Source organism: Podarcis erhardii, assembly GCF_964252035.2.
Source record: "Podarcis erhardii genome assembly, chromosome: 6".
Classification (NCBI taxonomy): Eukaryota; Metazoa; Chordata; class Lepidosauria; order Squamata; family Lacertidae; genus Podarcis; species Podarcis erhardii.
Window position 1 is genome coordinate 24,411,982 of NC_138510.1, and position 16,981 is coordinate 24,428,962.

Genomic DNA, 16,981 nt, shown 5'->3' on the forward strand with positions numbered 1-16,981 from the left:
GCCGAGGGAGCCGGTGTACAGCTTCTGGGTCATGTGGCCAGCATGACGAAACCGCTTCTGGCAAACCAGAGCAGCGCATGGAAACGCCGTTTACCTTCCCGCCAGAGCGGTACCTATTTATCTATTTGCACTTTGTGCTTTCGAACTGCTAGGTTGGCAGGAGCAGGGACCGAGCAACGGGAGCTCACCCCATCACGGGGATTCGAACCGCCGACCTCCTGCTCGGCAAGTCCTAGGCTCTGTGGTTTAACCCACAGAGCCACCCGCGTCCCTTTTGTAAGTACCCTTAGTCGTGAATAACAAGACCCAGCTGTTGTGGCAGTTTTGTTTGCAATTTTTTATTTCAACTAATAAGGCTGGACCTGCTTCCAAATGAAGATGCACAAGGTTGAGCTGCACGTGTTTTATTGTTGATGCTTTTTATAAATGATTTCCAAGCAATAAAAGAGTGCCACAAAGTACCAAGAGTTGCATTTGCATGTTGAGAGTTACAGGCGTGTCAGACATCTTGCCCTTCACATGGACTTACCCAGGTTCAGAAAGGAAAGCTGTGGCAGAGAGAGGAAATGAATCTGCATTCCCCAGGACCTGAGCCAGAAGTTCATCCTTCTCCAGCCCGAAAAGAAGTCTTAGTGACCCTGTGTAAAAATAACTCAGAAAGTGCATCCTCCCCGTCCCATATAAAAATCAACTTGCATCTCAGACAGAGGATCCATTTCTTTTCCTATTAACACCAGGTTTACCATCGCTTTTGAAAGCACCAGGCCAATAGCAAAGCTGCATTGGAAACAGAACAAAGGGAAGTTTATGGGAATGAAGGGCTGATATGGAAAGTATTCCAGGGGGAGTTTGTGGCTCTCATTCTTTCCAAATCCCCTATTTCCCTTTGCCTCCCCAGTCTCAGAACCAGGCAAAGGAATCTGGATAAATAGAAAAAATTAAAACAAAAGGAGGGGGGGATTGCTCCATCATTGGGTTCAGCCATCCTGACTTTGCACCAGCTTAGTTATTTTATTAATTTTAATAAAAGTTCACCAGACATATTTACTAAGGACAAAAAAGAGACTAAACGGAATGAAAAGTTTAAGAAGCAGCCCTTGAAATAAGTAAAGCAATAAATAAATCTCTCGATGTGAAAACCAGACAGCCCTGTCTACCGCATGGTGATGTGGCTGGATGTAAAGTTTTGAAACGCTGAGAGCTCCAAGGTCTAAATCCGAGAAGGTAATTACTAAATGAAGCCATTGCTGTAACTCCTTAGTTCTCATGCCATAAGCATCCACCCAAACCTGTGTGCATGTAGCAACTATATTCCTTCCATTCATTTTTGCTCCTCTTCCCTCTCCTTCCTCTGTGGCTTCCCCATGTTGAGTTTTATATGCCAAACTCCTTGGAGCAGGGACCAGTCCTCTTCCATTCTGTATAGTAACACGAATACCGTTGGAGATATGTGTGCCTGTGTGTAGGATGGTAGCCTGTAGAAGCTTCTGCCATACCACCAGTGGTGGGTGTATTTTAACTGGATTTTGAATAAATGTACAATTAATCTTCACTGTTCTGAATTTTATTGTGTTGCTATATTCCTTAGTGCAGGGGTCAGCAACCTGCAGCCCACGGGGGTCATTTAAATGGCCCACGAGCTGCCCCCAAACCGAGCTGACAGCTTGGTGAGTCCTTACACGCTGCGCTAAACCAGCAGTGTGGAGCAGGGACTCACTTCCATGGTGCTGGGAATCACGTCTGTGCACACACAATCCAGCTCACGGAGCAATCTCTGTGGGAGTGAACCGGCCCAGGTGAGGTAAACCTTGCCGACCCCTTCCTTAGTGAGTCATACAAACCACCATTCTGAATAATGCTTTATATTGGGTAGGGGGCCTTAGGGATGGGTTTATGGAACCGGGGGGGGGGGAGGTGGCCCAAAAAGGTTTGGGAACCACTGATGTAAGCAAAGGTAAAGGACCCCTAGATGGTTAAGTCCAATCGAATTTGGCTGTGGGGTGTGGCTCTCATCTCTTCTTTCAGGCCAAGGGAGCCTGTCTGCAGACAGTTTTCTGGGTCATAGCGCACAGAAACACTGTTTACCTTCCCACCCCAGTGGTGCCTATTTATCTACTCACACTGGTATGCTTTTGAACTGCTAGGTTGGCAGAAGTTGGGACAAAGCAACGGGAGCTCACCCCATCACACAGATTAGAACAGCCGACGTTATGATCGGCAAGCGCAAGAGGCTCAGTGGTTTAGACCACAGCGCCACCCACATCCTCACCATTGATGTAGACAATACTGAGCTTGATAGGTCAATGCTTTCACTGTAAGTCAGTTTCCTATGTCCTGATCAATTAGAAGCCTCATGCCCCTTGGTGTCCTGTTCCTATGACTGAATCCTGCACCACAGTGCCAAATTTGCTAGAGATGTCTGAGGAAGCACTTGCCCACCAACACATCCGACGAATCTGCTCACCTGCAGCAGGCAGGCACATTTGAGGGAAGCTAGCTGGCAAGATATGATCTAGCAGCACAGGAAACAGTGCTTTTAAAAACACTCAAGTCGGAGGGTATCTCCGGAGAAATCGTACTCGACAGCAGGGCCCCATGAATTGTGCATAAAAGGCTTTGTCGCTTGCAACAGGAAAAGCCAACTCCATTAGCAGAATATATCACATCAATCTGGGAGCGTAGGAAGTTGCCAGTCAAGCCTGCCACAGATGAATACAGAGGATTTGGTACTGAAGTCAGATCTCCTCCTCCTGGCCAGGGATAAGCAGACATATACATAACATGCCATTGTGGGTTACACTGATCTGGTGATATGGCACCAGTACTGAAATGGACTCCAAGGAGGAGCCCTGCATAGATTGCCTGAAAGATCACCTACCTGAAAGATTGCCTTCCCTTGCATAAACCTGCAAGGCGCTGTGCCTTACAGAATTTCATGTAGGCTCTATGTAGCCTATGGTTTAAAGGTAAGAATCCTATCCATCACTTCACCCTCTTTTGCCGAATGACATGCAGCCCCCAGTAAGTTGCCCTGGGCTTAGAAATGTGCCTCCCCCACCCCTGCCCCATGTTGCATATACTGTGGTGTGTGAAGCAATGGAGGAAGTTGTGCATTTTGCACCCTTTGGACAACAGTCCAACATTTGCCAACTTTTAAATTGCAACAGAAGCGCCAGCTGCTTTTCACCTTGTGGAGATGCCCTTGTGGAAATTTATATCCATATCTGGTTTTCACTAGAGGCTCATCTTTCAGTCTCTGCAGTTTTGAAATAAACACAATCTACAGTGGGAGGTGGGGGTGGGGTGGGGGACAGAAGCAGGACAATTCCATCCCTCTCCTGAGAGACCAGTTGCCTCGCACCCTTGCTCAGCTCTGACCTAGCAGCAACCCTTTCTTCACATTACCTGAACTGTTCCCATCCCAGCTGGTCATGATGAGAACTATAACCTTTAAGAAGTGGTGCCTGAGCTTCCTTTTCCTTCCTCCCCATCTCCCACTTTCCTTCTTTCAGACTGGAATCCTGAAGTCAGAGGAAAATCTTGCTACTGATTTTTGTAAACTGCTATGGGAGCCTTTTTTGGTTTATAAATGAATGAGTGAATGAACAAAAGACTAACCAATCAGTCCAAGAGCTTTTGCTGGTGTGGTGATTCTTTGTTTCCTCTGTGAATCATCACATGGGAGCAATGACATTTAACTAAAGCCGTTTTATGGCTTTAGGTAGCAACCGAACACTCAGCCTAACAACATGAGGGGCCATTTCTCAAAGCAATCCAATGATGTTATTTGAAGGACTAATTGCACATCAGTAAACCTAGGTTTGCTACTATGCTACAACAGGGAGTTGTAACCAATCCTGGCTCAAGAATAGTGCACCAGAGTGACACTCATGTTTGTTGTTGCAGGCAGGCATTATTTTGGGGGTTATGCGTCACCCTGAAATATGCAATGTGTGACATGTATTGATCACCTTTAGTGATCTTTCATCCAAAGAACGAAAGGTGAGGATAGTTCTTATCTCCACAACATCCCTTGAAGTAGGTTGGGCTGAGAGGTAATGACCGGTCCAAGGTCACCCACAATGAACTTCCTAGCTGAGTGAGAATTCGAACCTGGTTCCTCCTTGTTCACCACTCTAATCACAACAACATATTGACACTTTCCCAAGTTTTGTTAAGCCTGGACCCTTTAAGTAATTCGTGGGGGATCACACATATTCACTGGCGTTTTCCCAGCTGGCTTTCCCAGTTGAACAAACAATCTTTACCACGAGTAGGGTTTTAGTCTTGTTTTAAATGAATTTGCTGTTTTTAATTGTTTTTATTATCTCATGTGTAAATCGCCTTGAGACGCTGGTTTAGAGAATGAGCAATAAACAAATTGTAATTAATAATATTATGTATGAGGACAGCAGAGCTTCTCATCTTTGCTAGTAACGGAACAGATCCAAATGACTTGAGGTTCATATTAGGCATAAGTCTGTGATCTCACATGTCTGATAGTGGAAAGTAGTATATTGTAAGTAAAAGGTAAAGGACCCCTGGACGGTTAAGTCCAGTCAAAGGCGACAATGGGGTTGCGGAACTCATCTTGCTTTCAGGCCGAGGGAGCCGGCGTTCATCCACAGACAACTTTCTGGGTCATGTGGCCAGCATGACTAAACCACTTCTGACACAATGGGACACTGTGATGGAAGCCAGAGCGCACGGAAACACTGTTTACCTTTCTGCCACAGTGGTACCCATTTATCTACTTGCACTGGTGTGCTTTTGAACTACTAGGTTGGAAGGAGCTGGGGCAGAGCAACGGGAGCTCACTCCGTCATGGGGATTCGAACCGCCAACCTTCTGATCGGCAAGCCCAAGAGGCTCAGTGGTTTAGACCACAGCACCACGTCCTGCAGTACCTCAAACATGAACGTTGGTGATGCTGCACCTGAAGGGAAATGGTTGCTACAGCATTTTTATCTGCACTGGCATGAACACATCATTTCAGTGAGGGAAAATCCCCCAGAACTGAACTCTAAGCAAAGCCTCTGACCTCAGAGGCAAAGCTGCTGACAACTGCATGTTTCTAGATATAAAGTTTTGGGGTACAATCATGGTGTCAAATCATGTGAAGCTTGGAAACAGCTTGCATTTTTTCACTTTACACGTCTCCAGCCATAGCTGGCCTGAAATTCTTTTCCGCAAACTACCACAGAAAACAATGGGAAGAGAAAGGCTGAAGCCCTCTCCCTCCAACATCAACTACAGTGGTACCTCGGGGGTTAAGTACTAAATTCGTTCTGGAGGTCTGTTCTTAACCTGAAACTGTTCTTAACCTGAAGTACCACTTTAGCTAATGGGGCTTCCTGCTGCCGCTGCGCCACAGCTGCACGATTTCTGTTCTCATCCTGAAGCAAAGTTCTTAACCTGAGGTACTATTTCTGAGTTAGCCGAGTCTGTAACCTGAAGTGTATGTAACCCGAGGTACCACTGTATTACTGTATTTCAATTTTTAAAAATGCAATTCCTTGTTTCTCCTCAACATATTCCTTAAAAGCTGCCTCGAGAGGGCTGTGGAGGGACGGCACTACTTCTCTCCAGGCAAGCAGAGCTCATCTTATGTCCTTATGAGAATTAGAGGTGAGACAGTAGGTGTTCAAACTGAGAAACGCATCAATCACCAGGCTTTTCAGAGTCCACATTCAGGCAACGCTTTTATCAGGACCAATCAAAATAACACAAAGTAGCAAGCAAGCACCTCAGTTTCCCAGAACTTTTAATCAGGCTGGATGTTAAGCAAAGCAGGGGTTGGGGTGAAGGGAAGGGAAAGGAAGGGGCCGGGGAAATAGTCTGACACTGAAGCCACAAAATTTCCATTTAGTCACAGGCCTCATTTGCCTGTAGGAGGTAGCAGATTTGACTAGACTGGGTGCTATGTAGGTTTCAGGTTACACCTAAAGCTATCTGAGACAAATACACCTAAAATGGTTCACTTTTTTTTTTTGAAAATATGAACCACCAGCTCCAACTAGGAACTGTCTCTTTGTTGTTGTCTAGTCGTTTAGGTGTGTCCAACTCACATAGGTTCCTCATTAGGTAGAGAAGTGTAACATGGCAGGTTTTTTTATATTAGCAAAACTGAAGATTAATTTTAGGTGTCATGCTATAGATTTTTTAAAAGCCAAGAACCCAGCTTGGGACCTTCCTTGTGTGCATATGCCTGTCTTGATGTGCAACAGTGTGCAGAAACTAGCGGACTCTACAAAGGTAAAAAATCACATTTGCTGTTCCACTCACTTTGCTTCTGGCTCTGCCCAGCACTGGCATGCGGTCCCTAGAAGATTGCTTAGCAAAGACCGTGGCCCTTTGAAAAGTGCTAGGGAATAGCCAGACAGTTAATTCTGCACCCACCGCTATAGTCCTGCAAGAACTCCAAAACACAGGCTTCATGGGTCCATGTGCAAGTAACCATTGTCACGTACAGACCAACCCAAGTAGTTTCCACATAATGGATCCTCCTTGGCATTGATGAATCACATAGGACTGGTCTCTGCAGTGCGTTGCTCCTAGAGTGCATTGCCCCTGTTGCAGTGCTGCTGCGGTGTGAAGAACATAAAAGCTCTGCTGCGTCAGTCTAGTCTTCTGCTCCCAGTGGCTGAGCAGGTGCCCCATATGGAACCCCAAAGAAGGATGGGAGCATGGCTGTACTCTCCCACTCTTGTTCCCGAGCAGGTGGTATTCAGAGGCATACCACCTCTTGACACTACACCAGTTGTAAGCATTAGCTTTGCTTTTGTTCCCTTTTTATAAAATTCAAGAATCAAAAGATATTTATTTTCACAATCTCCCTGCTTACCCTCTTCTGGGTTGCAGTCAATCACAGCTGATGCGCCTGCAGTTCATCACTGAACGCTGCAGTCGCCGAATGAACTCCTTGCCTCCACAATTATCTGCTGTCACTCGACCCAAGTTGTTCAGAGGAAGGCTAGAGCTGGTATTTCTCCCACTATGCAAGTGGTCAGGGGTTTGTGCAAGCTTGCTCCTTAGGGTTTTCAAAATGAGTCATGTGCAACCAGGAAGTAAGATGTTAAGATAGGCTAGAGAACCAACTTGATGCAGTAGTTAAAAGAGGGTTGGCACATCTGTAGCATCCCAGATTTTGTTGGGACTACATTTCCATCATCTGTGACCGTTGGCCTTGCAGGCTGGGGCTGATGGGAGTTGGAGTTCAACGGCTGGAGGGAAAGAGGTTCCTCATCTCTGCACTAGAGTGCCAAACTAGGACTGGCCATGGAACTCACTGGAGGACCTCAGGCCAGTCATCATCTCTCAACTTAACCTCCCTCACAGGGTTATTGTGAGGATAAAATGGGGACTGAGGACTATGCATACACAATGCACTCCTCAGAGGAAGCGCAAAAGTAAAATGTATTAGGTACATCAAACAGCTTAGAACATGAACACTGTGCTAGGGGAGACACTTCCATTGGTATTAGATGGTGGGAATGGAGAGAATAAAAATGGCTGTGACATCTACAGGACTTCTGGCACATTTCTCTGCTGCTCTAAACGTTTTTATGAAATAACTTCCATTTCCACCATCTCGTGACAGGAATTGGAGGACACGGCTATTGACCAGATGGATTCTAATCACAAGCATCTCTTTAGGTCCTTCTCCGGAAAGACTCAAAGCCACTCCTGCACTCTTTTCACATCCTTACACCCCTTCCTGGAGACACACAGGGAGTCAGATAGCAATGGCGTACAATGCCTTTTCTTCTTTTGTATTATTTACAGAGCATTATAAATAGAACGTTTTGTCCTCCCACATAGCTCTGGCATTGTCCAATGAAGTGCTTCTGGCATATTCTGGTCAGCATATCAGAGGTCAAATATTTAAGCTTTTTCTTACATTTATAGAACATCTTTCTTTCATTGTGAAACCCAATACACGCAGTCCAGGAAGTCTGCCTCCCAGCCAGGCACTGACCAGCCTGACCTGCTCAGCTCCAGCAAGGTGGTAGCATCACGCCATCTACAAACCACACCCCGGGACCATATTATCTCCTTGCTACAGGAGAATTTTGGAATGTTTAGCTATTAGACTCCATCAAACTGTTTTATGAATAGTCAACTGTGTGCGCACACAAAAATTATGAAGGTGCAGATACATGATGCCAACTAGAAGCACCATGAATGTCTGTATCACACCCCCATCTTATTGCGTACAACTGAAGCAGCAGCCTTTGCCAACATGGTACCCTCCAAATATTCTGGATTCTCAGCAGGCTGACCAAACAGACACTGGTTGGGAGTTGTGGTCCAAAAGAAACCTGGAGGACACATTGGTGAAGACTGAGCTACAGTGTCTTCAGGGATATGCTGGATATTCAAATGAATGGTGGTGAAGGCAGATTCAGCCCTCTTGCTGTACTTATCATCACAGGAACTCAAGGGTGCAGCAAGGGCACTGGAAAACCAAGTTCCTTACTCTCCTGTACCTACCATCATCAGGGCATCTGGATAGCTGCGGGTACTGAGCTGATCTGATCTTGGCTCCAATTTATTGCTCAAGGACAGGGTGAACTTCTGAAAGACTGCCTAAACAGCAGCTAAAGCATGTATACTTGTATTTTTCAAGGCTGCCAGGCCTGCATACACTTTCTCCATGCTCTCTCTCCCCTACTCCAAATTTAAGCTTAAGTTGGGCAAGAACTGTAGTTCAATGGTAGAGCACATGATTTGCCTACAGAAAGTCCCACGTTCAGTAGCCAGCTAGTCCAGGTAGGGATGGGAAAAAGTGGAACCTTGGACCACTGCTGTCAATTAGCCATCAAAGTGGCCTTCAGACCTTTGGTACATCTAGCTCACTGCCACCTCTAGTGACTGGCAGTGGTTTGCCTGGGGAATATTCCTAGTCCTGGAGAGGGTGGGGATTGAACAGTAGACTTCCCACATACAAAGCAGATGCTCTATCATGACTTGGCAGCCCTTCACCATGGGTGCAGAGTTTGAAGGTATAAGGCTGATTCCTATGCTCGTATGCAATGTAGGGACAGTGAACTCCATGTCTAAGCTGCGTTTGAGTGCTTGGGGCCAAATCCAACCCTGTTGACTCCACTGGATGCCAACTAGAAGTAGTGTAGGCCAGGCTAGGTGCATATTATGGAGTTTTTTTGTATGCTGTAGAAAGTGATTTTTGGTTTGTGGTCAGCTTTGACAAGGGAAATGTGTATGCATGTCAATACTCACCCCATTCTAATGGCAAAATATGTGCCTAACTAAAACATAATTATGGAAGCACTACAAAGCATACACACGCAAAACCAGATGCAGAAATGGCAAATGTCAACATGGAATGTTTAGATTCAGGATTTTTGTCAAATGTTAAGAGCCTGAGAAACTTTTGTTCACCACCCGAGTGCGCTCAGAAAACATCGCAAACAATGTCAAAAAACAACAAACGTATCTAAAAGACTGTTGATCACTTTGAACTGATTTAAATGACTGGATGAGAAGAGATGCATTTCTACACTGCAAAATGATGGGGAAACAACTTCACGGCTTAATTGGATCTGAAGCTAGAGAAGCTGCTGGTTCTTAACTATTTATGGAATAGATTCTCCAAGACTGTTGCTATCTCTCATTTGGCAGCATTGTTTCCACCAAGGGCCAATGCATCACTGTATCGAGAGGCCTTGAAACAGATGGATTTCCTACTTGCCTTAAATGCAGACAAAAGGAGGAGGGAACCCCTGGTGGGAAACACTCTCCCCTGGGATTACAGGCTTGTTCTGAGCTTCCTGTCAATAACTTCAGGCACAGAATAATCTAACGCATCTGATTAAGATGGGATGCGGTTGGAGTCAGTGGGGGAGAACATGTAAAAATAGAAAACATGTTTATAATAGGCAACATTGTTACAACTTCGGAGACATAAAGCTGTTTTCAGAGAACTTACATATTTGCTGCTCTCACCAATTTTATCACTAAAGTTAAAAAGAGGTGGGAAGGGGGATCTCCCAAAGGAGATTTTTGAAGGTATTATTGTAGGAAAGACACAGCTAGGCAGAAATGCTTCTAATGCAGTGGTTAGATGCAAGCTAACTGGGGAGAAATTCCCCATTAGAAACAGAGGGGTGAGCACAGCACCTTGGCTAAAGCTGTAGGAGTGATGGGGAGCTGATGCACTCCAACTCCATCCATCCCTGGACATTCACTATCGCTATTGAATTACCCAAATATAAACCATGTCAACAGCTCCATTCAGTCCAAATGTCCATGCCAGCAACTTGAGGTTGCTACTTGCACTGCATAAAGGTGCAATTCCACTTGCTAGCCCATTGGGCAATGTGATGAGTAACCACAGTGATAGAATATATTCGTCATGCTGTACCAAGTGAAATCTGGCACAGCAGTGGATAAGTGTGTGAGCTGTGAAGTCACTGGCTGAGTGGCTTGAGGCAAAGCACTATAGCCCTGTCCGGATGCCTCACAATTACAAAATGATTGAAAAGGACTTGCCCACACTTGCTGACCTCGCCACCTCTGCTGTGCCCCTTCTATGTGTTGGGAGGAGGAAGGTTTGAGCTATATGCATGTAAATTTCCTATGTGATTTGGAACCCTTGTTGTTTTGTGGGAGAACACCCCAATAAGGCTTAAAATAACTTCTCATCTACAACATGGAAGTATTGACCTACCTTATCCGAATGTTGTAAAGATTACTGCTAAGGAGAATATACTGAACCCTTTATTAAAAGGCATCAAAGCAAACCAGTTCCAGTGGTCAAGAGGTGGACAGATCTCCTGTCTATAGTTTCTCCTTATACCGCCTTCATTTGTCCTAGAGAAGGCTACTCTAGGCCTTTTATGAAATTCTGACTAACAAGCAAAATGATCAAACCGAGCATGCATGCATAAAAACACTTGTATAAAAAATTTATTCTGTTCACAGGGCCAATATTTTCTTGCTATGTAAATGGAATTTATAGGAAGGTGAGGCAGGTATACAGAATACATACGAGTCTCCTTACCTTTACCTGTTTACATTACCTGTGATTCTGAAACATTCATTTCAGGATCTGGTTTGAATGTGCAAATTTAAGATAAACCAACCTCAAACGGGGATTTAAAAAGGCCCTAGGGGCTGCTGTCATGCCTGATTCATTTGGAGTGGCAGTGCCAAACAGCAGCAAGGTCAATGGTCCTAAAATGCAGATTAGCACCTGTTATACAGCAAATTGAGTGCTACCCAAGATCCGACAGCTATATGTGGTTAGATGTGTATGGCTAGTGTTTCCAATTATCGATACCTTTGAATATTGGTGGTTTTGAGGCTCCAATTTCTTGTGGTTTCAAGCATACCCGATTCTTGATGCAGGCCATAAGTGCCAATTTAAGAAAAGTGAACACGTGTCCTGTCTTTTGTACAAAGGCACAAGATGACATACCAGTCAACTCTGTCAAAGCAGGTTGACTAGCGTTGAGTTCATGTTGGAGAATGCCTTAGCTCTCCAAACTCTTGAAAGCAAGACAATGGAAGATGCAGTATTCTGAGGCTCTCCAAGTCAAGAAAGCAAATGGTCTGATCTCTATAAAAAGTATAGCTATAGTCATCTTGAAGAATACAGCGCTTCCTTCCTAAACAATTGTCCTTGTTTGCTTCTAGAGAAGAGTGCCAAGAACCAGCCATGAAAAAATTGTTCTGGCTATGGATTGGAGCTAGAGGGAAATCCTCAGAACCGGGCTGCCCCTGGATAACTTGATATATATGTAGGATCCAACATGCAAGGCACTGTACAAAAATACCCAGAGAACTGGCAATCTACTATTTGGCTGCCAATGTCTATGGTGTAGAAGGCCACATGGAATCTTGACTGTGCCTCCGGTCCACAGTTCCTCGGGCATTTCATCCTAGAGAGCCTCCACACCCCACATCCTTCCCCAAAGCATCTCCTGACAGCTATTGGCCTGCAGCCAGCCATTCAGCTCTCTGGGTACAAGAACACACAGATGCTGGCATTGCGTTAAGTTGTAGGAATTTATTTTAAATAACCTACAGTTGATTAAAAGGGGATTCATGATAAAAATAGAAGATACTTGTTGAGGAAAGACTGCGGGAAACTTGTTTTTGCACCACACTAAGCTAACAATGCCTCTAAAACTAATGGATTATAGCAAAAAAGGTTTCACATTAAAATTCTGCTTTAATTTTTTTTAAAGTTTTTTGTACACAATTACAAAAGAAAAAAAATAAAAAGACCTAAGATCTTGATTATTTTTCCTTTTTTTTTTTTTTTTGGACCAAAGCTCGCTTCCCTCAAAATTTTATTGACCTGTGAAAGTTCTTTTTACACAATAAAATCTTTCAAGTAAAAGAGAGGAGGGTGGAGTTTTCTTTTTTTAAAAAAAGGAGGGAGAAAAGAAAAACAACCCTGCCAAAAAAAGCAAAACAAAACCCACAAATGTGGATATTCCTGATATATATATATCTATATATATATATATTATGTACTCAGAACAAAGTATGATGGGAAAACATTTTGTTACCAATTTATTTGTACTCATAATGCATCAACCCTCCCCAGCTCATTCCTTCCTACCCCCTGCAAATCTACATGATCTTTAAGATCAAGAAGAAAAAAAAGCTTAAATATTTTAAAATAATTAAAAGTAGTAAAAATTCACATTAACAAAAAAAGAAAGAAAAAGAAAATAACACTCAAGTCAGGAAGGATCTTCCCATCATGCTTTGCTTTGAAGAGATGTTGTATTTTTATTATAGGTTTTCAATACCATGATGGTGGCAAGTAAAAATGAAAACAACTGGGTGTTTCCATGATGACTGTTGTGGCCAGAGCCAGTGTGCTGAGAGGGCTTCAGTTGTGTTAAATTAATTGAAGGAGACGGGGCGGGAAATTAAGGGAATCCATTTTCTATTAAAATATAGAAGTTATTGCAAAACCCTAACTGTAAAAACACACCAATATCTCATTGGATTCTGTATACAGTAGCTAATGATTTCCAAGCTCCTCAGTGTAATGGTGAATTTGCCTGGCAGAAGGTTAACAAATTCCCCCATCCACTTGTCCTCCCCCTCCAGAGACAAAAACACAAACCATACAGCTAGAATTTGGGTTTCTGAAACAGGTTTAAATAAGTTGTCCATAGGACAACTGGCTCAGCAACTCTATAATATTTCCAGGCCTATCTTTTCTCAAAGATGTTGGGTATTTCATCAGACACTCGCTTTCCCCTCCCGACACCCCCCTCCCCTCCCCCAAATATAAAGGACAAGTAAGGCTCACAGTTTTATCAATCTCCCTAAAACCAGGCTATTCCCCTTCTCATTCATAAGATTCAGCCCATTAAAATCAGGTTAGAATTCAAAGTCTTCATCTGCCATGTCAATTGCCCAGGCAAATTTCTCCCGTTGGGTTTTGTTATAGATCTTCTCTATAGGTATTCCAAATTTCTTGCACCTGGAGGGAGGGAGGGAGGGAGGGAGGGAGGGAGAGAGAGAGAGAGAGAGAGAGGAATAAAAAGGATGAACATCAAGAGGTGTTTACAGCCAAACAACTACAAAAGTGCATCCCAGTAGAACCAAGGCCTCTTTTCCTTTCAAAGACTGAAGCAAGGCAATAGGATGGAGGCTGCTCTTTCTTCCCCAACAGGCAAGAGCTTACCAGGCAACAGAAATCCTAGGATCCAGGTAATTTAGTTTGGAGGTCCCCAAGGCAATCTGCTTGTTTTCCTCCCGGTCTGTAGCTTGGACCTCCAATTTCATCAGCTGTTCTGCAACCCTTTGTACTGCTTTCTTCTTACTTTCTACGGTCCTGCGAGGGGCAAGGAGATACTTTTTTTCAGGTGGGAACTATAAATGGCTTTTCTTTCTATGGGAATGAAGAACACCCAAACAGACCTGCTAGGTGAGACCAAAGGCTAATCTAGTCCAATATTCTGTTTCCCACAGTGCTCAGCCAGATGCCTCTGGGAAGCCCATAAGCAGGCCATGAACACAAAAGCCCTCTCCCTCTGTTGCTCCACAGTTACTGGTATTCAGAGGCATGTGGTCTCTGATCTTGAAGAAAGGCTGCAGCTATCATGACTAGCAGCCATTGATAGCTTTTTTTCGCAACAGGCATACATTTATTGATTCTCTTTTTAAAGCAGTCTAAAAGTTGGTGGCCATCACTACATACTGTGGTAGCCACTAGGCACTGTGTGATAAAGTTTTTTTTCTGACAAGTAAGGGGAGATATGGTAGAGGTATATAAAATTAGGCAGGAGGTAGAAATAAGGTTTTTTCTTCCCTTCACATAGTACCATCCCAGTGACAAGGTGAGCCATTTGAGCAGAAATCTCATTCTGAGCAAAGTTGGTTTCCCTGAGCGCCATGCAGAAGTGTTTGAATACACGTGAGTGTCACAGCAATGTGACTTACTTTTTAGATTTCTCATCCCTCCGGACCTTGGCATCGGCTTTGGCGCTTTTCAGTTCTCTTTTGGCATCAGCCAGCTGTTCCTTCTTGGCATCAATCTAGGGAAGGCAAAACACAAACAGAAAGCAGGAGATGGAAGGTGTGGAGCTGACAAGCTGCAAACGGCTAGTAGACTTTTGTCTCCATTGGAGTTCTAGATACCAAGGCAGCGTCTCTGTCTAACACACTTCACTGGGTGTCCAACAAGCCTTTTTTTACCTTGACTAAAGTTTCACAGAAGAGCTGGCTGGGATTTACATTTTCAGATAGGCATGCAAGGATCAAACTTGCAGAAGTGATTACCAGGACTTTAGATACCAAATTTATGGCACCGCACTTAGAAAGGAACATTGATTTACTTACTGTGAGTGGCATAAGAAGATATCCATTTAGAGGGCTGTCTCTATTGATTTGCCGAAAGCAGGGAAAAGTGACTTGAATAATCTCCTCACCCAAGCTCCTCTGTGTAGTTTGATCCATGACTAAGCTTGAAGCATAGAGCAGATCAGGCAGCCATCATGGCAGGCAATGGTGTGGCAGTAGCTGTCGCCCCGTACCAGCCTAGAAAGCCCATTCTTGGTATGTGAGCTATTATTTGTTTCTTAGGTTGCCACGGGAGATAGAGCAACATGGGGAGGCTAGGTGAGATCTAAGTGCAGGTTCTGAAGAAATATAAATGGTCCTCTAAGGTGGAGGCTGAATGTTCTGGAGAATGCTTCTTCTGAAGGAGGCCTTTACAAATGCATACAGCTCTAAATTGTAAAGCCGAGCGAGAATAAATGCAGACGACCATGTCGGTACAGCACCATCAATAATGTCAATGTTAGTGGATTCCTGGATACCCTAGTAACATTTGCTGTGATCTGCAGAGGAATGGGCAAATGCTGAGTTTCAAAGGAAAAGGGAGAAAAGTGTATGAAAGAAATAGAGTAAACCTGAGCCCAAAGCCAGAGAAGAGAAGGAAATGAGGGGGGAAAGTCATATTTGGGCAATGGCAGGGCCTAAACTGAAGGAGGCAATAGGGTGAGGATAGCCTATACAAATATTCAAGTCACATGTTACGCCTGGGAAAATCAGGAGACACAACTCATTGGTGGGGAACCTGTGCTCCTTTAGATGCTGATGGACTCCCAGCTCCCATCAACCCCAGCCAGCATGGCCAAAGTTCAGGTGTGATGGGATGGGGGAGCCTAAGTCCAGCAACATCTGGAGGCCCACATATCTCCCCCCTGGCCTAGATGGATGCTTCTCAGGCCAACCAGAGAAGACTCAAGGTTTTATCCAAGAAATATCTGATGTGTCACAAGTTCAACAGTATGCACTGTCAGACTAGAAGCCCTGGCTGGGGTGCCAAGTTTACTTCTGTTGGCAGGAGAATCCTCTGAGCAGAGCGCCCCTCAAAAGACCCTGCTGAGTTGCAGGTTTAGTAGATATTTTGGGGGGGGGGGACCTAGGGCTCCGGAAAAGTTTAAGGCAAAGATTTACATGTACAATTACACAAAACAGAGCTCGCAACCCTTCATATGAATAATGGAATTCAGGAAACAAAGTGTGCAATACAAAAGTCAATGGGCGACTGGGGACGAAGTGCATGAAGCCATACAGATGGAACCCTCCAAATAAAATTCCCATCATCCCCACTACCTATTTAAAGGTTCAGATGCACTGTGCTGGGTCACGTCAGGGAACTTTCTCAGCCCAAGCAATAATGGGTTTGTTCTAAAGCAGAGACAGGGAACCTATGGCTTTGCAGATGCTCTTGGATGCTAACTCCCATCAGTTCCAGCCCAGCAACATTTGTAGGGCCACAGGTCCCCCATCTCTGCTCTAAAGGAAAGAAAAGCAGAAGCTGTATGATCTGTGGCAAACTAAGTAAGATGATCTAAGATGAACTAAGTAAGCTGAAGGTTTGCAGCTCCATTCGCCTAAGCTGTGACTGACAGACTGTTCAGTTCAGCTAAGAATAATGGGACAGGTGAGTTGGGGGGGGGGGCGAGTTGAAGGCAAACAAGTCGTTATCATTCTGTCAAAGCTGTCAGTCCTAACAACTGAAGCAGCCAGGTTAGATATTATGAAAGCCAAAAAGAACACCCCACTGATTAATAAAACAGATTCAGGCTGTAAACCAACCTAACCAAAATGACCTCAGGGTTTTTGTCAGAAATAACCTGAAAAGTAAAAGGGTGGTTTAGACAAGTAAAATATAATCAAATACTCGATATAGATAGGCTTGCAATTCTGTGGCGGAGGAAGGTGGATAATTTTGTGTTAAACCACATCATTATCCTCAAGCCATGGACATGGAATAGTTATCTGTTTTGAACTTGCTTTAAGTTCACAAGATAATGAGAAAGTCATAGCCTTTATAGAAATCTGCACAGAATACTTTAGAAAAATAAGGCCTGAGCCACACAAATAATTCCTCACACGGTAAAATATTTTTTGGATCTGACCACTTCAGACTACAGGTAGGAGAAGAGTTGCGTGTTCAAGCTTTTCTCCAGGAATGTGG

The 16,981-nt window shown here is 44.2% G+C and overlaps 1 protein-coding gene and 1 long non-coding RNA gene across 2 annotated transcripts in view; one reads left to right on the top strand and one right to left on the bottom strand.

Moving 5' to 3' along the window:
* LOC309345233 overlaps positions 1–16,981 on the top strand; it is a 350,883-nt gene that overhangs the window by 139,455 nt on the left and 194,447 nt on the right. The window lies entirely within an intron of this gene.
* Positions 10,908–16,981, bottom strand: part of TOP1 (DNA topoisomerase I) — a 76,468-nt gene continuing 70,394 nt past the window's right edge. Inside the window, exons 19-21 of the mRNA XM_081867660.1 lie at positions 14,434–14,528; positions 13,676–13,825; positions 10,908–13,471 (exon numbers count right to left, since the gene is read on the bottom strand). Of these exons, the coding sequence (XP_081723786.1) occupies positions 13,369–13,471; positions 13,676–13,825; positions 14,434–14,528 (348 nt within the window). The 3' untranslated portion in view covers positions 10,908–13,368. The remainder of the gene's footprint in view (positions 13,472–13,675; positions 13,826–14,433; positions 14,529–16,981) is intronic.